Genomic DNA, 23,202 nt, shown 5'->3' with positions numbered 1-23,202 from the left:
ATGTATATATATATATATATATATGTATATGTATATATATATATGTATATATATATATATATATATATGTATATATATGTATATATATATATATATATATATATATATATATATATATATTATGAGTTTGAGCAATGTATCCACCAGAAGGTCATCCCAGGTCGGTGTTTGTACTTGATAAGCATGAAAATCGTTTTGTGTAATGTGATGAGGAATCTCACCCTTCCCCCCTCCGCTCCCCCTTCAACTTTATTTTCTTAATGCTTTCCCTTTTCCCTAACCTTGTTTTTCTGCATTCTAACCTAACCTCCTCCTTTGCATTCTCCTCCACCCACTCCTCTGCCTCCTCATCATCCTCCCCCTCCTTATTCCCTTTTCCATTTCTTTTCTCAACTTAAACACAGCTTATGCCCTCCTCTCTTTTCCCATATCTTCCAAAGTGCACAAGTAAAATGTAAATATCGTCCTTTGATTTGCTATTTTCAAAAGTCTTACAAAATCCTGTATTTCTTCCTTACCAGGTCCCCACGGTCCTTCCAGCCACTTCGGCCACTCCGGTTCAAGCCGAAGCTCCTTTGAGTCCGACAGAAATTCCTCCAAAAGATGGGAAAAATTCACGGCAGCGGAAGCATAGTAGCCAACAGGGCAACCGCCGGCACCAGAGCGGGAATGAAAAGGCTAGCGACAAGGCGAACCGTATTGTCGCAGAGGCGATAGCTCGGGCTCGTGCTCGTGGAGAGCAAAACATTCCACGTGTCGTCGACTCTTCTGACTTGCTGGAATTATCTGCGGAGGAGGCACCAATCTGCCCACTGGTCAATGAAAGCAAGAAGTCTGGCAAGAAGAGGCAAGGAAGGGCGAAAGAAGTGGTGTTAAAGGACAAGGATGGCAAGAGCTGCAAAGTGAAGAAGAGAAAGAAGAGCAGGTGAGATTTTGTGTTTTGTGTGGAGGAAGGGGTTGGGGCTGCAGCGAGTGTGGGAGAGTTCCTTTAAATATTGTTACAAAACACCCTGATGGTCTTATCACAAAGTATGCTCAGAGCTGGTTGACACTTGCCACTTGCTTCAGATTATTGACAAGCTCAAGTTGAATTTGATGTTCCAGTAGATGCCCAAATCTGAGTTCAACAGATAGGTTGGTGTGATCATTATGAACGTTGATATTTTAAACCAAAATCCGTTTGATGATTTGACTTTAATTCTGGCTTTTCTTTTCTTGTTCTGTTTTTGGGGGTGGGGGGGGAGGTCGGGAGGGTGGAGGAGTTACTGCATGTGTTAAAGGGATAAATGCATTCCTGAAAAGATAATCGGCAGCCTTGATGACTCAAATTGGATGTTCTCTACTGATGCGTCGTCATCGCCTAACGATCTATGTGGGAGGATCCTACATAGATCGTTGGGAGATCACGTGTCAGTAGAGAACGTCCAATCAGAATTGACTTTGTTGCTCGGCGTCTATTCAACTGTACTTAAGATAAAGTACTACTCATATTGTTATGAATTTGGAATTTGATTGCACACAACATACAGGTTCCTTTAGTCAGCTATGTCGATAAGTGATTGTTCTCTAGATAGCTCACCTTCCATTGTTTAAATGTTTAGAAATCGATTAGATGCGCTGCAGATCGATTTAATAGTTAGGGAACGAAAGAATGGAGACGTCCCTCCCCCCCTCTTCTGCGAAGAGGAAGAAGAACCCTGCCGTCCCGTGATTCATGATGTCAACAACTCCCTCCCGCCCGTGGTTGAGTGGGGGATGGAGCACGAGGGCATGAGTCATGAGTCACGCCGAGAGCGGGGGAAGGGCAGAAGAGGATAAGGAAGAGATCCTTTCTTTGTTCATGTGCTGAGTTGGAGAAGGGAGTTGTGGGTAGTCGTTCAGCAGACCTTCGGGTCCTGTTTGGCTTGGGTTAGGGTTGAGGCCTTCGGAAGCTTTTTGCTTCGGCTGGCTCAGTGAGCTTCGGCTGCGGCCTGGCTCGGGAGGAAGCTTTTTGCTTCTGCAGAGGAGTTGTTCAGCAGAGCTTCGGGTCCTGCTTGGCTCGGTAGGCTTTATGGAGAGCTGCTTTGTTTTGGAAGAAAGTCGAGCCGGTTGTTCGGCTCGAGCTGCGAATAGTGGCTTCTTCTTCTTCTTGGTTCGTGGAGCTCTTTGTTCTCCGTTTGGTTCCCGGCTTGGTGCGACTCATCGGCCTCTTCTTGGAGGTGGTTCCTCGGGGAAGCGACGCATCGGCGCCTCGTCTCACCAGCACGTGTTGAGAAGCGAGGGAGGATTCGCGGGAGCTCGGGAGGGATCGCGGCTCACAGCGATTGGATCCAGCTCGCTCTCGCTGGAGCCTGGGTCCGAACAACTTGAAGACCATACGAGGTGGAGAGGTTCGAGATAGGCTCTGGGTTTCAGCTCACCTGTCCTCTGAGCTGGAGCTCATTATTAAAGGCCTCAGCCACAATTTCTTGGGTGTGTGTGTGCGTACGTGTGTCCGTGGGCCCGTCTAATAAGTAGGAAATTGTTAAGTGCTTTGTGTGCTGTAAATGTTTGCATCGCATTTCGTAAAGTCGGAATAGTTCTGCTCTTTCGTGCTTCCCTAGTTCCCCATTATTATTAATAAATACCCCAATTGTTAAATGTTTTCAGCTCGTCGCGTCGATTCTTTCATTGACTGAGCATTTCGTGTGTTGGGAGTTAGAAAGCCGTTTGTTTGCCGTAAAAGGGGGACATTTAGACCGACTGTTCTCGGCGATTAAGCCGCTCGGAATCCTGCACGGGACAGGCTCGCCTCGGCGGTTTGTTCCGTACGAGATCCGTCGAGGGTGGAATACCCCGGTAGTTGGATCACGTGGGTATTTAGGTACATTGAAGATTGGCAATCGACCCTACCCCACGTGATCTTCCCATTGGTGTATTTCGGTTCTTGTACAAGGACCCGTCGCTCGCAGTTATCCGGGCGGTGATCTATATTCCGGCGATCGGTCGGGCTGACTCGACTTGCGGCTCCGTTCAGAGCGGTCGGTTGGCGGCCGACCCCCGGCACCGTAACATTTGGTTGTCAGGAATGGAGATACGAACCCCTCCACCTCCGTAGCAAAATTCACGGAGTCGGATCAGGGGTATACGGAGCAAAGCCCTCCCCCCCCGTGTCCCCAAATTACGAGCGTTATAAATTTTATTCCCAGCACGCAAAATGTTCAGTCAAGGCGAGTTGAGCCAGGTGGGTAGGAGGTGGATGTAGAGTTAATAGAATCTATGGTCGAGGACGCCATCACCATACGGGTTGGACCCGTACCAGAAGGTTGGGAAATATGGCGATGCAACAATCTATCTGGTTCTCCATTTTATTATTATAACCGCACCACGAATAGTAGTCAGTGGGAGCAGCCTGTGCAGGAACTTTTCCGGCAAACAAACTCGGAGTCGCAAGATGGTGGCGTGGCCGCACCTCAGCACAGCACGAGGCGTGAGCGGGCCGCTATTAATAGCGCAACGAGCCGCACGGCGGGGGAAGCGCTCCCGCCCACCGGTTGAAACCACGGGGGCATGGCAGGCGAGGCAGGGCGACGGCAGTACATTGCAAACTGAATAGGACGAGGCACAGAAACGAATTGGGAGGTTGGAAAAGGACTTGGCCAATGCAGACTGGGTTCATGAGGATTATGTGCACACGGAAGCACAACGATTGGCCGATGCACAGGAACAAGTTCAGGAGCTGGAAGAGAACTTAGCCAGCACAGTCGATGAACTACATAAGGAAACGACGCAAGTAGATTGGTTGCGTGGGTTTTTGTTACAAAAGGCGAGCGAACTGAATAAAAGAAAAGGGGAGGAGCAAATTAGTAATTCTCGGGATTGGAAGAACTTGGAGGAAGAATGGAAAAAAAGGGTAGAAAAGGAAAAATGTGAACACCATCGGGAATTGGAACTACTGAAGGAAGAGGTAAGATCAGGCACTCAGATAAGGGAGAGCCTGGAACAGGAGATAAAAAAGAGAGAAATATATGGAGCAAAGGAAGGAAGGAAGAATTGTTGGAGAAGTCAAGACAGTTCAAAGAACTACAGGGAGAAATGAGGAAAGTAGAGGGGAGTACCTATGAGTTGGTACAAGAGAAGAGCAAACTGAACAAAAAAATTAAGGAGATGAGCAAGAGAATGGATGAAATGAAGAAGGAAGAATGTGAAAGAGGTGTGGAGACGAGAAAGGAATTAGAAAAGAAAGCTTCTGAGTTACAGAAACACCAAGACAAAGAGACGGGATTACAAAACAAACTGATGATGTTAAGAGAGGAAAGAAAGACAACGGAGAATGAAGCGTTAAGGAACCACACTGTGCAGATCGAACAGCTAGAAGCCAAAGAAAGGATGGAGTGTGTGGAGATGAGAAAGGAATTAGAAAGAAAAGCTTCTGAGTTACAGAAACCCCAAAGCAGAGAGAGGGAATTACAAAATGAACTGAGGATGTTGAGTGAAGAAAGAAAGACAACGGAGAATGAAACGTTAAGGAACCACACTGTGCAGATGGAACAGCTGAGGGGGCTCAGAGAGGAAGAACGACTCAAATGGGAAGGAAAATGGAGCCAGGAAGAAACGGAAATAGTGAACAAGGAAATAAAATGTGTGGAGACGCAGGAAATAGAAATAACAGACACCGGAGATAGAGGAGAGAGGGGGTGAAGTGGACGACACTATTGACGAACACACACACATGGAGGTAGTGGAGGACAATGGGGGTGAGCTGGTGGAATGTGTTGGGACCCGATGCAAGCAGCAGGATGGCCTCCTTCAGGAACGAGGGGAGGGACTGTACCCCCTTGAGGCGGATCGCGACAAGGAAAGTCCGGTCGAGCCTTGCGAGGTAGAGGGGGCGAGTGCTGTGAATGGGTGCACGTGGAGCTTGGGGGTATGGAGACCCCGGGAGCGCTTGAGGTAGCGCAAATCCCCAGCGTGGTCGTCCCGGTGTGTGTGGTTACGAGTGTGGCGAAATGCGTGCTGGAAAGCACCATTGTGTGAGTGAAACCCCGTGTGTAAGTGTTATGGCGTGTGTAAGCGATTTCCCCGTGTGTGAGTGAAACCCCGTGTATGGAAGAAGCACGATGCGTGAGTGAAAAGGTGTTTAAGGGAGAAGTGCCGTGTGTGAAAGAAACCGCGTATGTGAGGTCGCAGTATGAAAGAGAAATGGCGGTTGGTATGCGAGAGGGCACAACCCCGTGTCCGAGTGCCATGGTAGAGTGTGTGAGCATTAGGGCACGTGAGAATGTGCGCGTGAGAGTGCGACAAAGACGGTGCCTGACGAGAGACGAAGGCCGTGTAGCGGCCTTAGTGGTTTCGAGGACCGTGCCGGATTGGCACAGCAGGGCGCTTGGGGTCCGTACCTTGCTTCGCACGAGGCCGCCACGTGCGCGCCTGCGCGAGTGAAATCCGGTCTGGAAACGCCCGAGGTGGATACAAGCCGATCCCGCGGACGGACAGAAGCTAGGCTGGATTGTGAATTTGATTTGGATGGGTTCTCCAGGCGAGTGTGTTTGTAAAGCTCCATGTGGCCTGCGTCGCACATTCTGTTCGCAGAGCGTGCGAAGCGGTTTCCCCGATGCGCTGAGTGTACCCTGGCTTACGCGAGAGATCGTGCAGGTTCGGGGTGCGAATGACGTCATCGGAGATTCCGTGGCACGGGTTACGGACGAGCAGAGCACATGTGCTCGCGTGGGGAACCCCTCGAAACGCGAGGCTTGCTTGGGATGCGTGGGGTGACGTCGTGGCTGCATCGTTGGAATCCGGCAGGAGGGGAATCCCTGCAGGATGTTACCGTCCAAGAAGGGACGAGGTGCGCGAAGCGCGAGCAACTGCGATGACGTCACGAAAAAGAGCGCAGGTTGCACGTTTCCGCGCTGGTGGGCGCATAGAAAAAAAAAAGAGAAAAGCAAGCCTCACCACTTCGAGTGGACACGAGCCCCACGCAGGGGGTGGAAGACCCCCCTTGCTTAGGGGGCACAGGAACTACTAGTTAGGGGGATGGGTTAGCGATAGTTAGACAGGCTTCATGGGGACATGGGTTGGTTGTTCCTCATGGAGCCCTTGGAATGGATTAGTTTGAGGGATTTCAGTTTAGATTTAGGAAATGAGAATTTTTGGATTTTTGGAGACATGGACAGACTGGAAATGTGTAGTGGGGACGTAGCTTAGCTACGTAGAGTAAATGGAATGTGCATTGATTGAAGGGATGACGAGGGAGCACGAGTTAGTCAGGCGATTTAATTAGGAAGAATGGCAGTGTAAATGTTGGTGTGAGTGGAAAAGAGTGAAAAGTGTACAATGAGTGAGTGTGGGACAGCGGGCCAAAGTGTGTGAGTGGAGCGAATGTGGTATGCATGGTGCGATGACTGATTGGGGGGAGGAGTGATTCCCACCCAAGGGACCCCGGGGTCAGTTTAATGTGAGTTAGTGGGTTATTCAAATTTACGAAAAGGAGGTCGTTTTGTTGTTGGTGTCGAGAGAAGGCACGAAACCCATTTGGAGGGGTGCAAGAGTTCATGGACCGGCTGGGAGCGTGGCTCTGGAAAGGTGAGTTTTGTTTCGTGGGCACCCCAGGCACCAGACTAGTCGGCCAGAGTAGGCCAAGGGCCCAAGAGGGGCCGGGGCAGTGTAGTGGGCAAGGGCGACCCTCGGAAAGGGACCCCGGGCATAAACACGCCACGTGGGCATCGGAGGGGGGCAATGCCAGAGAGGGCAACCCCCCGCGTTGTAGGGAGCAGCGAGGCTCGGAGGCAGCCTGTGGGCCTGGGGGTGCCATGGTTAGAGTTCGGCAGAGGGGGAGTTCCTGCCAGTTGAGCCACGCTGCCCAGCCAGGAAATTGTGCGAGGGCACGAATGAAAATTTGAGGGCAAGGCCTAAATTAATAATGGACACCAACACAGGCGATGGGAATCATGGTTTTTAGAACCGATAGTTTAAAAGTGTGAGGCGTTTTTTTTGGAAAGCCCCGGGGTAGTCATAAATGTTAGGGTAGTTAGGAGATATACCCCTTCGCACCATTCATCCCTTCGCTCGTTGTAGGCCGCTGGACCCACCTTGGTAGATCGCTGAACTCTGAGGAGGCCATTCTGAGGCTTTGTTGGCCTCAAGGCAGGACGCTAGTTTCTCCCTATTCCCCTCCAGAGAGGGAACGTAGGGGTTGGGAGTCGGCGAGGTTGACAGGATAGGCTAGCCGGACAATGACGATAAAGGGGGTTAGGGAGCCAATTATAAAAGGGAAATAAAAATAAAGAGGGGCTAAATTTTGTTGTTGTGTGGCAAATTAAGGGAGTGGGTATGGACAGAGACAGGCAAAGGCGATAGAGTGGGGGGAGACAGTAGGCTCGGTCCGAGCCCGCCTTCAAAGCGGCCGGCACCACCGCACTCCCTCCAGACCTGATGGAACCATACCAGAGGCCGGCCAGCTTCACCTGCCGGCCTTTTGTACTGCAGCCGCCTGTTCTGCATGGGCTTGCCTTGTTTGCCTGCCTCTGCCATGACCCCATGCCTGCTAGCCTTTGTTAACCTCCGCCATCTTCGAAGATGGATGGAGGTTACTGTTTTCCCCCCTTTCTGCTTGTTTGTTTGTTTCTTACAAAATCTAAAGATTTCGTAAGTACATTGATGACTTCCGTTTCTGTTTGTTTGTTCATTTGTGTTTTGTTGTTTGTTTGTAGGCACGATAACTCGAGAACGGTAAGAAGCTACCAATGTCAAATTACACCACGTGATTCAGGAGGGTGATGGCAAGGAGAGGCTTTGGGTTTCAGCTCACCTGTCCTCTGAGCTGGAGCTCGTTATTAAAGGCCTCAGCCACAATTTCTTGGGTGTGTGTGTGCGTACATGTGTCTGTGGTTCCGTCTAATAAGTAGGAAATTGTTAAGTGCTTTGTGTGCTGTAAATGTTTGCATAGCATTTAGTAAAGTCGGAATACGTGCTTCCCAAGTTCCCCATTATTATTATTAATAAATACCCCAATTATTAAATGTTTTCAGCTCGTCGCGTCGATTCTTTCATTGACTGAGCATTTCGTGTGTTGGGAGTTAGAAAGCCGTTGGTTTGCCGTAAAAGGGGGACATTTGGACCGACTGTTCTCGGCGATTAAGCCGCTCGGAATCGTGCACGGGACAGGCTCGCCTCGGCGGTTTGTTCCGTACGAGATCCGTCGAGGGTGGAATACTCCGGTAGTTGGATCACATGGGTATTTAGGTACATTGAAGATTGGCAATCGACCCTACCCCACGTGATCTGCCGATTGGCCTATTTCGGTTCTTGTACAAGGACTTGTCGCTCGGAGTTATCCGGGTGGCGATCTATATTCTGGGCGATCGGTCGGGCCGACTCGACTTGCGGCTCCGTTCAGAGCGGTCGGCTTGCGCGGTCGGCCGTACCAATATATTCCGTTGTTGAGATTTTGGCCTGTGGGCGTTTCAAATGTCTCCAGTTAATACTTTAGATTCACAGTTGTAATTATGTTGACAAGTAATGTTGTGTTTTCCTTTTTCACTTTAGTAAGTCACCGAGCACACCAGGGAGTTGCAATAAAGGGAAAAAGAGGAAAGGCAATGAGTCGATGGACAATTCAGATGCTGAACGCAGTCCACCTCCCTCACCGCGAGTTGAAGAGGACAGCTTCATTGAGGTGGGATTGTATAACCCCAATTTACTGCTTCATGTTTGTATTCGCGAAGCCTTTTATCTGGCCACACAACACTAAAATGGTGGCCTAGTCTGCAGTGCCTTTGAGTGAATTAGATCGCTCAGCATTTTATTGTCATCGTTGTCTTTGCTCTACGTCGGTGTGCACGACACAATGGATGGGAACATGCCTTTACATTTGGGCTTATTTGTGCATGTTCAGAAGCGGCGGTCCAATCGGCATGTGAAGAGAAAACGTTACACCGAGGATCTTGAAATGCGTCTCACAGATGATGAGGACGTCGACGTAATGGCAACTGTTCCATCTGGGAGTTCAGTTCTTCAATCAGCTGCACTCTTCCAGGTGTGTTATAGCTTTAAAATTCAGTTCATCCTTCACAAGTTGCTTTGACACACCAGCATTTATGATGCTTAGCATTCAAAAGGACAAAGCACAAATAAACGTTTGCTAGTTTTCTCTGTTTTCACTGCAACTGCTTATCCGATTGCCACAAAATTTTCACCGTATGTGCGACTACTCAATGTATAATGTTGTAATTATGATTACGATGTCATAGATCACGTGGTCTGGCAGCCATGTTGGAAAAAAAGAAAAACCTTGGACCTCCATTTCCGAAACCGATCCATGGAAAAAATCGAAACTATGTGAATGTGTCAACTTTTTTTTTGATGTCATAGCTGCCTTTGTTAGTTATGACATAATTGCATACCAGAACTCTTTATCTGATTCGAATGGAAATTTTTGAGGGTCATCTCGGGTTAAATTGCACGGGGGGGAGAGGGGGGGGTATTGATGACATCATCGGTCACATATTTTGGCAGCCATTTTTTCTTTATTTATTTTTTTAAACATAAAAGCCTTCAAAAATCTTCTCTGAAAAGGCTGAACAGATCAAGGCGAAACTTTACACGTATGATTGCTTATCCATGAGGAACAAAAGGTTCTTCACCTGTGATGTCATCGGTCGCATGGTTTGGCAGCTATGTTTTTTTTTTTCAAAAATAATAATATTTTGGCAGCCATTTTTATATATTTATTTATTTTAAACATAAAAGCCTTCAAAAATCTTCTTCTCTGAAAAGGCTGAACAGATCACAGCAAAACTTTACACATATGATTGCTTATCCATGAGGAACAAAAAGTTATCCACCTGTGACGTCAGGTCGCATGGTTCAGCAGCAATGTTTTTTTTTTTTTAAAGAATAAACCTTTAAAAATCTTCTCCAGATCAGCTTGACAGATTGAGGAGAAACTTCACCCACATGTTCCCCAAGCCTTGGGGATACCAGGGTGTTCATGAATAATTAATAGGTCGCATGGTCTGACAACCATGTTAGATTGAACAAAAATCTTTTTTTTTTAAATATTTCTCTTGAACCGCTTCATTAATTGACGTGAAACTTTACAATTATGATCTCGTAGTCATGAGGGATGTATGTATATATTGTTACGGCTGTGGAAATTCACAGAACACCATATAGGCCCTCAGATCAGTTATGCCGATAAGTCCGTGTTCAGTTAGATTTCCCCACCGGTTTCATGGGATTTATCCGTGTGGACAGGGCTGTGATCTTTGAGTTAGCCGTTTTTCTTTACTATCATTATTTTGGACCAACCACAACGCCAACCACCAACCACCTTCTCCACCACGCCACCCACCAACCACCTTCTCCACCACGCCACCCACCAACCACCTTCTCCACGCCACCCACCAACCACCTTCTCCACCACGCCACCCACCAACCACCTTCTCCACCACGTCAACCACCTTCTCCACACCGCCTTCACAACAACGACATCTCACCATCTCCTAAACCATATCTCCCCCAATAGACCAACCCGAATAACATCGCCTCACCTTCATCCCCGAAGCGACGCCATCTTTTCACCAGCCGCGGCGAGTCCGCATCGAACGGCACCGCTGCAGGCACACGCGGGGGTTTGCTCGCCGCGCAAGTTTGGTGATCTCGCGCACGTCCGCTCACCGAGCAAGTTTGGTGATCTCGCGCACGTCTGCTCTGTGGAAGCTTTACCTCGGAATTCGGAACAAAAGAGAGAACGGGGCGGGGCCTGTGGGGGTCGAAGATCGGAGAGCGGAGGTCAGATCTCGTCTCTCGGGCCCTATAAATGGCAGAGCGGAGCGCCAGTTCACAGTCTGGAGTCAGTGGAGAGCCAGTCTGGAGAAGTCGGGGAGCCGAGTGGAAGCCTGAAGCCTGGAGAACACAGTCGGGGGAGAAGTCCAGGAGAGCGGAGGGCACGTGAGCTGGGAGCTTGGCCAAACCTGCTGTGCCGCGCAGACCTGCGCGTTCGTGTGGAGAGAGCCGGAGAGAGCTCGCCAGCCAGCGCCAAATGGTCTGAACTCCGCGACTCAGAGGGTTCCTTCGTAGTCCATCCACCTCCCTCAACGGGGCGGGGCCTTGGTCAAAACTGACGTCACTGTCCGCCCTGATTGGACGGGGCTCCCATGGGTCTGCCCTTTCTGGGCGGGGCCTCGGCCAGGCACCGGCGAGGCCCGCACACTCCACCCGTGTTTGTGGAATGTGAATGACGGTGCAGCCACACTGCGTACGTTTGGGGAAGCCGAGAAGGAACTGGAACAGCGAAGGTGGAGATTTTGCCTCGGAAAAACGAGTCTCTGTCGACAGCGGGTGGACAGTGGTACGCTGTGGCCAGCGAACCGAGGGCTGCAAGCGTTAGGAAGGTACCCTGGTTCCATAAGAGGGGAAATAAAAAGATTTATTAACCTAACTAAAAAAACATTGCAACGCACCCCTTCAATTTCCCACTAAACATGAGGAGGGGTTTTGTCTGCACATATACTTAACGGCATAACTAACTTCGGGGCACCTGTATGTTTGAATGCATATGGTTCCTCAAACCGTAACTAATATATATATATATATATATATATATATATATATATATATATATATATATATATATATATATATGTATATGTATGTATGTATGTATGTATATAGATGTTGTGGATTTCATCCTCATTGGATGCATGGTCTGATGGTCTGACAGCCAGAATTATTTAATATTTTGAATCTGTGTTCAGGAACTTAAATGAAGCTTGGTACAAGTGTGTAAAACGATGTAATAATTTGGGCAGAAGCATATCTGGTGTTGTCGAAGAGTGTCCTCGTTTAAGATGTTTCAGTGGATTTTTAAAATATTTTCTTTTTACAAGAACATTTCCTTGTATTCTCCAAAATGTGTCTGCAATTCCAGCCACTTGTGATCATTTGCTGCAGAAATGCCATGTTTCCTGTCCCTTGTGTTGACCTTGTTTGGGTTGCATTCGCCCGAATATTATTAGCCTGTCCGTCTGCACAGCAAGAGACGGGAGTTTCCAATTGTGTGCGTGTGCGTGTGTGCGTGTGCGTGTGCGTGTGCGTGTGCGTGCGCGCGCGTGCGCGCGCGTGTGTCCCAGAACTTTTTCTTTTTTTTCCATTTGAGCTTTTGTCATCAAATTTTCAACAAACCTTTATTATGACAATATGGAGAACACTCATTACTAATTTGGTCAAAATGTCAATGGGCAGAGTCATTAAGTACAAATAGCCCTTGTTAACCCATCTGCCACTGCGCGGCACGAGATGCCATGTTTTGGGGGGGAGGGGGCTTGTTATTGTTTCCGTGTTTCTTTATTTTGACTGTTTGCATTTCGATATGCTATCTAGTTTACCATTTGAAGTTTTGTCATTAATTTTCAGCAAACCTTTATTTTGAGAATATGGAGAAAACAAATTAAGACAATATTACCTTCGCATTCTGCGAAAGGTTATGTATTGGTCGCTGTGTATTTATTTATTTATTTGTGTGTGTGTGTGTGTGTGTGTGTGTGTGTGTGTGTGTGTGTGTGTGTGTGTGTGTGTGTGTGTTTTTGTTATTCGCATAACTCAGAAAGTATTAAACCAAATCGCTTGAAATTTGGTGGGATGATGGGTTATTATCCAACGAACATTTGATTAGATTTTGGGAGCGATCGGGTCAAAGGTCACGGAAAGGTCAAATTCGTATTTTTACCATAGCGCGGTCAATTTTGATCTAATTGGCATGCAACCGATGCCAAAATGTTCAGAATTCATTGCCCAATCTTGTGATGGGTGACATGACACAATTACTTCATTTCCCTTGTTAGCGGTTGGGGGTCAAAGGTCAGTGGGGTCACGACCTTTCAAAATATGCGGTTTTTGTCATAACACGGTCAAATCAAAACCGATTTGCATGAAACCAACACCAAAATGTTCACTGTTCTGTTCCCCCCACTCTCATGCCAAGAACAAAAAAGTAGCGGAGGCGAAGGTATGCGCTCTTCCGAGTGCCCATTCTAGTATTTACTGTGTATTATATATATATATATATATATATATATATATATATATATATATATGAGGCGCCACGAGGAGGAGTGATGTAAGCGACACATCGGCCATTTTGGAGTTAATGCCATATAGCACTATTTTAACCCTTCCCCTATCATCCGAGCACGTCCCTTACATCAAAACTCCACCCAAAATAGGGCTGAAAGTCTCGCGAAAAATACTTTCACAAACGCTGTCTCGCCAGCCACGTCTGGCTGGATGCTAGTCCGAGGAGGAATGTTGTAAGCACCCGCTGCAATCTTCCTTGGTGGGAGGCGGCATGGTACAGCGTGCCGCACCCCCACGCCTCCCACCACAGTTGCCAGCTCAACCGAGCGTAAGGCAATGTTTATCCAGGAGAAAACTTTATTGTTTTTATTGTTATAATGCGATTATTGTTACTATTATTTTTTTTATACATTTCACTTGAATTATTAGCATTGTTTTTTTAATGTTTGTCAGTGGTATCCGTCTTTATTGGCGTTTCGTTTGCCATCCCGATAAAATACACCATGGTTCTGGCATCACTTTCCCGCCGCAACCCAAGCGTACGTCCCACTCCTCCATGACCACGCTCGCTTCGTCTTTACGCTTCTTGGATTATCCCTAGTGCAGTGTCTTGTAATCCTTGTAATCAGGGTAATCATGTTTTCCGACAGTGACAATGTTGATAACCCTATGCCTGATCCATCAGTAAGTGCTGATAGCCCAGTAAAGTTTTGTGTTGGACGTTTTTATTCTTCCAAAAGGGCTAAGGTTTATGGGCCAAGGAGGCGTAGTGGTGATGGCGCTCGACTTCGTGTGATGCTTGGTGAAGGGGATGCACCAGCTTGTGATGATAGCTCTATGAGTGATGACATTAGTGAAGGGCAAAGCAGCAGTGAAAGTGCTGGTGGTGAAGGGGCGAGCCGTGAAACTGCTGGTGGTGAAGGGCAGAGCTGTGAGGTTAGTGCTGGTAATGAAGGGGTTAGCCCTGCACTTAGTGCTGGTGGTGATGGGGCTCGCCGTGAACTAAGTGATGGTGATGAAGGGCCTAGCCATGAAAGTGATGGTGAAGGGGCTAGATATGATGGTGGTGAAGGGGCTCCACGTGAACGTGACAGTGATGGTGGTGGTGACGCGGGTTCTCGTGATGGTGGTGACGCGGGTTCTCGTGATGGTGGTGACGCAGGTTCTCGTGATGGTGGTGCACGTGTTGGTGATGGTGAACGTCCTAGTGATGGTGATAGGGCTGATGGTGAAAGTGAAGGTGATAGTGATAGATGCCGTGTGTGTGTGTGTGTGTGTGTGTGTGTGTGTGTGTGTGTGTGTGTGTGTGTGTGTGTGTGTGCGTGCGTGCGTGCGTGCGTGCGTGCGTGCGTGCGTGCGTGCGTGCGCGCGCGCGCGCAAGGTGGCCAAGGCCAAGCGTAACCTTGGCCAGGCGTACCACAGCCCTTACACAGGAGACGAAGTAAGGGCACGCGTTCTTGGCACGCCTTGTGGTGACGGGTGTTTTGCCAAGGTTGGGCAGGACCAGGTGAAGGCTATTTTTGCTGGTTTTTGGGCCCTTGGAAATTTTGAGGCCCAAACGAACTACATTATTGGCCGTGTCAAACCGAAGGCAATAAAAAGGAAGTGGACTGCCAATGTTGTGAGCCGCCGTAGCACCACCAACCAGTATAGCGTCCACTACCAAAGCACTGATTACCCTATCTGTAAAGAGGGTTTTGCTGCCATGCTGTTAGTCCACCTTGTCCACCAAGAAAACGGAGACTGGGACAGCAGAGCCAGACAAATGCGGTCATCAAAGGCCACAAAACGAAATCGCTGCGGACCGCCTAGCGCATGTGCATGAGCACATCAACATGTTGCAGGTGACTTCCAGCCATTACACCAGAGCCAAGAGTCCAAACCGGAAGTACCTGGGGTCAGAGGGCAGCATTCCTCAGTTGAACAGCAAGTACAAAGAGTGGCTGCACCAAGCAAAGCCTGGGCAAGAACCAGTCAAACTCAGGTTCTACAGAATGGTGTTCTCTGAGGAGTACAACATCGGGTTTGAACCTCCCAAAAAGGATGTTTGCACCACCTGTGGAAGGCTGGAGACACTCATCAGCAGGAAAAATGAAGAGGGGTTGGACGCCACTGCTGTGCAAGAGGAGCTACGGTTGCACCAAACCCGGTACCGCAGGGCCCGACAGGAACTTCAAATGGCCAAGACCGACCCAGACCCCTTCAGGATGGCCATAGTTATTGACCTGCAGCAGACCTTGCCTTGCCCCTGCCTAACAGTAGGCCAGGCCTACTACAAAAGAAAGCTGTGGGTCTATGACTTTGCCGTCACTAACCTGAAGGACAACAAAACAACATTGTTTGTGTGGGATGAGTCAACAGCAGGGAGAGGATCGTTTGAGGTAGCCAGTTGTATCCTCAGGTGGCTCAACATGACCTTGGGGCCTCAGTGTGTGGATGGTAGTCTTACACGAACCATCTTTGCTGACAACTGTGCCGGGCAAAATAAAAAAAATCTCCAGATGGTGCTTATGTGGTTACGAGAGCTGCACAGTCTTCGTCTGGCATGGGTGGATGTCTCGTTTTTAGTGTCTGGCCACTAGTACCTGCACTGTGATACTATGTTTGGCCACATCGGGTTGGAGGTCTGGCGCCGCAATATCGTCATGACACCTGAGGAGTACCACAACATCATCGCTACCTGCTTTACTCCTCCCTACGCTGTCGTCCACATGGTTCGCGAGAACTTCCTGGACGTCAACTTCTTGCTCGGCCGTATCACCAAGAGGAAGGTTGCTGGCAGACTCTTCTCCTCTGCCGCCCAGATTGTTGTTGCAGCTGAGTACAAGGAGGGATATCTGCTGAAGCCGGATTATGACACCACGGATGCAGCAGCTACCAAAGTCGGCGTCATGCAAGGCAGGAGGAGATTCTCAGCTGCAGAATTCAACCTCGCCAGGTAGGACCTCACACTGAAGTATGCCTCTGAACGGTTGTTGCAGAAGGAGAAGGTGGATGATTTGGAGGCCCTCACAGACTTCATCAGCCCGACATCTAACTGCTTATGGTGGTAGGCATTGGTACGTCATCAACGCGAGATGCATTCAGGTGACAACTAGTTGTCTGATGCAGAATCAGGGGTTGATGACCCAGACAACATCAACCTCGATTATGTTGCCATGGGAGGTCCTGCCTCTCTCCCATAACGACGTACCAACACCCTCCGAGGCCTGCCTACTTTTGACGACCCCTGCATGACAAGGACGACGGATTATTTATAATTGCTACAGCTGTTGGTCAACGCACTGCCCCCTGATGACATGCGTTTGATAATAATGTTTTTGTCTTATTAATAACTTTTTTTACTCTGATCATTGCTTCCATTACTGTCATGCTATTGTGTTATATGTTTTACTGTGTTGTCACCATTATTACCATTCTTCTCATAACTATAACTAGTTTTGGCACTACCATAACACACAGTTACCCTTCCATGACCAGTAATAATAGGTTTTTGGTATTGTACTTCACTACAATAATGCAACAATAGTGCTTAGGATTAAAAACACAACAGTGGAACAGTTTAAAAAAAAAAATTTACTCCATTTTTATCATGATTACCATTATTCTCATATTATTGACAACCATAACACACAGTTACCCTTCCATGACCAGTAATAATAGGTTTTTGGTATTGTACTTCACTACAATAATGCAACAATAGTGCTTAGGATTAAAAACACAACAGTGGAACAGTTTAAAAAAAAATTTACTCCATTTTTATCATGATTACCATTATTCTCATATTATTGACAACCATAACACACAGTTACCCTTCCATGACCACTAATTATCGGTTTTTGGTATTGTACTTCACTACAATTATCGAAAATAGTGCTTTGGTTAACATGTAAACCACCCGTTTATAATGTAAAATTTCGTACCCTACTGTTTTATTTTTTTATTTTTTCCTCATTACATGATCAGCTTCGGTTTGAAACAAGGATTCTTGTGGTTTTTAAATGATGTTTCTATCTATAACGATAACGAAATTACAGCGTTTGAAGTTGCGCAAACTTTGACTTGAATTTCTGACGTTTTTAAAAAATGTCACTTGCATCACTCCTCTTCGCGGGGCCATATATATATATATATATATATATATATATATATATATATATATATATATATATATATATATATGTATATATATATATATATGTATATATATATATATATATATATATATATATTCACAGTTGTAATTATGTTGGCAAGTGATGTTGTGTTTACCTTTTTCACTTTAGTAAGTCACCGAGCATTCCATGCAATGTATTGCTTTCGGTTTTGTTTTGTTTTTTAAGTTTAGCTCGAACACAAAGCAGACGTGGATGGACTTTTCATTTTGAGATGCTTTGCAGTTGGTCATTGGAATGGAAATGCTTGGTCATGTGAGCATCTTTAATAAAACAAGGACAAATGTGTCCAAGAGCCGTGTCATTCCACCAGTTAACAAGAAGAAGAAGAACAACAACAACAACAACAACAACGCGGAGCTCTCTTCGAGGCAGCGTTTGCAATGCGACACGGCTAAAAATTCATTACATATAGTAGAAACATCAGCATTTTGATCACAATAACAACAACTTCCGATATTTCATCACGTGCCTTGATGGAGCCAATAGCGAGACCCGTCATGGAGGCTCCTCGTTCATGACAAGAAATCGTGCATTTACGAAATTACAACACATTCAATGGAATAATCTTTAAATAGTAACGTGAACTTTTCGAAACTTTAAAGCAAATGTCCGAATATATTTAAAAGTTCATGATAGACGCTCTCAAAAGGCACCCTCAATGCGAGGATGTGTACAGGTGTTTAGTATTTAAGGAGATCCGGATCCTGTATATAAAAGAGCCGAGTCCTGAAGGTTTTGTCTTCACCAGAAGAACAAGAAGAAGAACAACAACGCGGAGCTCTCTTAGAACACGGAGCGTTCGCTATGCGAGATGCGGCTAAAAATAAAAAAATCCCTCATAACCTTTGACATTGTTTTGCTAATGGGACATAATCCAGGATGGAGGAAATTTATAAACTTTTTGCAAAAAATAAACGAACTCCAGAAAAGTCTGTTCTTTTTATTGTTTATACCATCTGCTAAGGATGGAGGTGATTTTATCACCTCGTCGGTTTATTTGACTCTGTTTGTGTGCAAGATGTCTTGCAAAGTTGTGGACGAATTTGTATGAAAATTGGTGGGCAGGTTGGGTGTGTGACAAGGATGAAATGAGTTGATTTTGGTGAATATCTGGATCTGGATCTCAATCCAAGTTTTTTTTTTTTTAAGTGATTCGTCACCATTGAGAGATGGAAAACCATATATCGCACCTCTCTCAAAAAGTTGGGGATGGATTATGTCAAAATTTGGTCTCATGGCAAGAGCAAGCCGATTAAAATTTCGGTTCAGGTCTGAATCCAGATCCGGCCTATCAGTGGTGTACAAAACGTATCGGCCTGGCGGAGGTATGTGCTCTACCGAGTGCCCTTTTCGGTGTGATTTTGTTTTTGGTCATGTTTATTTATCGGGTGGGGAGAGGGGGTGAGGATGATAGAGCATGTGGGGGATTCAATACATGCAAAGGAATTTATTTTCTTTCTTCTCAGGACAATCCTTCTGAGGAGGATGGTGCAGTGGTGGACAAGATTCTTGCATCACGCATTGTTCAGACAGAGGTATGGGCATTCTTGTGCCTCTGCAGCCGGAGGAATTATGTTTTCCAGTTTGTTTGTGCGCATGCAGCAGATTTTCGTTACTGTGATAACTTGTGAACCGCTGAAGGGATTTGGACCAAACGTGGCACAAGTATGGACTGTGATACAAAGATGTAGAGTAAAGTGTTGTTGAGTCAGGTGCCATACTATCACCACATTTGAAAGTATATTTCACACTTAACTATTCTAAAAATTGGCTATGGCATTGCATCTATTCGATGTTGTTAATATCCTTGCTCCTCAAGTTTGTTTCTATACCTGTGCATTACATCCTCATGAATTCTGTTGACAGGTTGTACATCTCTAATGAATGCCCATCTCCTTCCCCCACCCAAAGGGGCCCTTTGAGTAGAAATAGCAAGTTTGTTCAAGATAAACTAAAACAAAATAGGAGCAATACCCCTGAGCGCTCACCTGGTAGCGGCTGGATAAGATTACCAGGAACAACTGGTAGGCGTGGATGGCCCACAAAATATGTAATGGAGAAGGTAAATAACTTTTTTGGGAGGGGGGAGAAATACCTATTTGGGTGGGGGGGGGGTAACCCATGTTTATTTATTTTATTTTATTTTTATTCTTTTATTTTTTAATGCCGTGAATAAACTTTGGTACATCACGGCTGATAAAGGTTGTGGTTTAGCTTCATCAAAATTGTGTGTTGCTTCCATGAACAGAGCAAATACCTACTATAGGGGTTAACCCCCTACCCCCCACCCCCACCCCTCCCCCGTAGACATCCTTCAACCTCGTTTTGTTTTTTTTATGGCATGAACAAAATTTGGTACATCACGAGTGATGAAGATGGTGGTCTCGTTTCATCGAAATTGTGTGCATAGTTTCTGAGACGAAAGCAAATACCTATTTTGAAGGGACAAACCTGGACCCACTTTGGCCCCCCCCATAGACCACCGTAGATGCTAATTTTTCTAAATGCCGTAAACAAACTTTGGTACTTTACGGGTGATGAATGTTGTGGTCAAGTTTCATCGAAATTTTGTATTTAGTTTCAGAGGAAACAGCAAATACCTATTTTGAAGGGACAAACCTGGACCCACTTTGGCCCCCCCATAGACCACCGTAGATGCTAATTTTTCTAAATGCCGTAAACAAACTTTGGTACTTTACGGGTGATGAATGTTGTGGTCAAGTTTCATCGAAATTTTGTATTTAGTTTCAGAGGAAACAGCAAATACCTATTTTCGGGGACAGGGAGCATCACACCTAGCCACACTTTGACCCCTGGTAGACCCACTTAGACCTCAATATTTTCAATGCCATGAACAAACTTGATTTGCAACACACCAAACCAAATATCATTTTAGCCAAGTTTGGTCACAATAGCAGCAGTTTCAGAGAAGAAGTTGCAAGTGCTTACGTATTGACTGGCCATCCCAAAAGCCGTTCCAGGTGAGCTACAATGCCTTCAGAAAGTATTCACACCCCTTAAGTTTTGTTACATTTTGTTGTGTTACAGCCTGAATTTAAAATGGATTAAATTTATATTTGTTATCACTGATCTACACAAAATACCCCATAATGACAAAGTGAAAACTTGTTTTTGGAGATTTTTATAAATTCATAAAAAATGAAAATCCAAAATGTCTTGCATCAATAAGTATTCCACCCCCCCCACCACTCCCAAAATCAATCATTTGGAGAAGTGACTTTGGCAGCGATTACACCTTCAAGTCTTCTTGGGTATGTCTGTATCAGTTTTGCACATCTGAATTTGGGGATTTTTCTCACATTCTTCCTTGCAGATTTGTTCAAGCTCTGTTAAGGTGGATGGGGAGCGTCGGTGAACAGCGGTCTTGAAGTCTTTCCACAGATTCTCAATAGGATTCAAGTCTGGGCTTTGGTGGGGCCACTAAAGGACTTTCACATTCTTGTTCTGAAGCCATTCCAGTGTTGCTTTGGCTGTATGCTTGGTGTCATTGTCTTGTTGGAATGTAAATCTTCGCTCCATTCATTGTTCCCTCAATCCTTGCAAGTCTCCCATTCCCTGCCGCTGAAATGCATCCCCATAGGTTGATGCTGCCACAACCATGTTTCACGGTAGGGATGATGTTAGATGGGTGATGAGCTGTGCCCAGTTTCCACCAGACGTAGCCCTTTGCATTCATGCCAAAAAGCTCAATTTTCGTCTCGTCAGACCAAATGATATTTTGCCTTATGCTCTCAGTCTTTCATGTCCCATTTCACAAACTCCAGGTGTGCTGTCATGTGCCTTTTTCTCAGCAGTGGCTTCCATCTGGCTACTCTCCCATTAAGCCTAGATTTGTGAAGTGCTGCAGAGATTTGTTGTCCTTCTGGCATGTTCTCCCATCTCAGCCAAGGAACTCTGGAGTACTGTCAGAGTGGTCATTGGGTTCTTGGTCACCTCCCTGACCAAGGTCCTTCTTGCCCGGTTGCTCAGTTTGGTCGGATGGACAGTTCTTGGAAGAGTCTGGGTCGTTGCATATTCTTTCCATTTCCTAATGATGGAGCTCACTCTGCTCTTGGGAACTTTCAACACTCGACAAATTGTTTTATACCCTTCCCCAGAGTTATTCCACCTCACAAATCTATCTTTGAGTTATACGGACAGTTCCTTGGACTTCATGGTGGAGTTTCTGCTCTGACATGCACTGTCACCTGGTGGGACCTCGTATAGAAAAGTGTGTTTCTTTCTGAATCATGTCCAATCAATTGAATTGGCCACAGGTGGACTCCAATCAAGTTGTGGAGACATCTCAAGGATGATCAGAGGAAATCGGATGCACCTGAACTCAATGTGGAGTGTCATAGCAAAGGGGTTGAATACTTATTGATGCACCACATTTCAGCTTTTCATTTTTAATTAACTTGTAAAAAAGTTCCAAAGACATGTTTTCACTTCGTCACTTAGGCCTTATTTATTTTATAACTTGGTTTACGGATCCGCCGACGGTATATTTGCCGAAATGAAATATAAATATAAAACTCATTTTTATCCTTTTATATTCATACATTTTCTGCCGAAGGTGTAAAATTTTCAAAACCCGAAATGTAAACGTCGGCATTTATTTTCAAAATATAATTTCGTTCGGGTGCGCCAAAATGCCGAGTCACCTTTAACCGAGCTGAGCAGTGGAGCTGTGCAGTCGTCTTCGCTCATGGCGTCTGAGCAGTGGCCAGCGTAGTTCAGATTGAGTTGTTTCTGGGGCGAAAGTGATTGTTTTTTTTTTTTTTATCCCCCGCCTCGTGGCGGAAGGGGGATATTATTGTCACCCAGGTCGTCCGGCTGTCCGTCCATCCGGGCGTCAACATTTATAGCTGTGAGTGTGATAACTCATAAACTGTTTGCCATACCGATTTGGAATTTGGGTCACACATGTACCACCTGAAAAAGGAAGAACCCTATTGATTTTGGGCGTGGTCGGATCCAAGATGGCCGACTGGGGCGGCCATCTTGAAAAAAATGTTTTTTGTAATGGAAAACCGCTTATCTGATTTCAATTATTTTTGGTTACTACGTTTCTCACCCCTGGGGAACTTTTTCGAGATGATGACCAAATGGTGTCTTGTTTCCAATTCACCTCCCTCATTATCTGGAATATGTATGACCTTTTTCATTCAATGGCGGGGGATTCCCCATCTCTGATGGTATATTTTGTATACCTTGTCGAGGCTCGTGTGAGAGCTAACACACAACGCACATCAAAGGGAACATGAGACAAGAGAGGAGGGAGTGGGAACGACAAAACAGTGGGGAACAGAGACATTAGGAGATCTGTGAAAGGGAGAGGGATGGGACGGGGAATATGGGGAATAGAAGATGGACATTACAGGGACTTTCAGGAAGGAAAGCAGGAAATTTGAAGGAGGTGGGCTTGGGTGGATTATCGGGGGTAGAAAAGATCGAGGATTTGGATGGGGAATGATAAGAGGTGATGGTGAACAGCTGTTTTGAAGGCCTGGAGGGAAGAATGGGAATGAATAGAGTGAGGGAGTTTATTCCAAAGGCGGGAAAAAAGAGGAATGAAAGAGTGAAGGTGAGCAGTGATTCATGATTTTTGTAGTTTTACCAGTTTGGGGTTGTTGGCGGACCTTGAATGCCCTGCGGAAATGTGGTGGGGACAAATCGCAGAGAGAGAGAGAGAGAGAGCTGGAGGGGGGGCGAGGCCGGAGAGGAGACGGTAGAAGACAGAAAGACCACCGACCAACCTGCGGTGAATGATTGAGAGGCCCAAAGACTCAGCCTCATTGCGGGAGATGCCGATGATCCGAAATGCCTTGGTTTCTACAGCGTGAAGCCGAGAAAGGTGGGAGGCAGGAGCACCAGCCCAGAGGGGAGAGCAGTACTCCATCAGGCTGTGGACAAAAGCTTTGTAAGTGGTCAGGAGCTCAGGTGGGCCGAGGAAGGACTTTGCACGACGGAGGATTCCCAGTCGGCG

General features: G+C 46.4%; 1 protein-coding gene across 12 annotated transcripts in view; it reads left to right on the top strand.

The window, feature by feature from the left end:
- The window catches only part of LOC147021446 (ATP-dependent chromatin remodeler CHD8-like), a 228,651-nt gene that overhangs the window by 103,141 nt on the left and 102,308 nt on the right, over positions 1-23,202 (top strand). For all 12 annotated transcript variants that reach the window (XM_085891386.1, XM_085891387.1, XM_085891388.1 and 9 more), the window contains 4 exons: positions 522-925; positions 8,506-8,635; positions 8,855-8,995; positions 18,680-18,748. In XM_085891386.1, coding sequence (XP_085747512.1) covers positions 522-925; positions 8,506-8,635; positions 8,855-8,995; positions 18,680-18,748 — 744 coding nt within the window. The remainder of the gene's footprint in view (positions 1-521; positions 926-8,505; positions 8,636-8,854; positions 8,996-18,679; positions 18,749-23,202) is intronic.

The sequence above is a fragment of the Eptatretus burgeri genome, chromosome 8, assembly GCF_056783735.1.
Source record: "Eptatretus burgeri isolate ZD-2024b chromosome 8, Ebu_testis_v1, whole genome shotgun sequence".
Classification (NCBI taxonomy): Eukaryota; Metazoa; Chordata; class Myxini; order Myxiniformes; family Myxinidae; genus Eptatretus; species Eptatretus burgeri.
The sequence above is the reverse complement of the archived record's forward strand: the minus strand, read 5'-3'. Positions and strand labels throughout refer to the sequence as shown.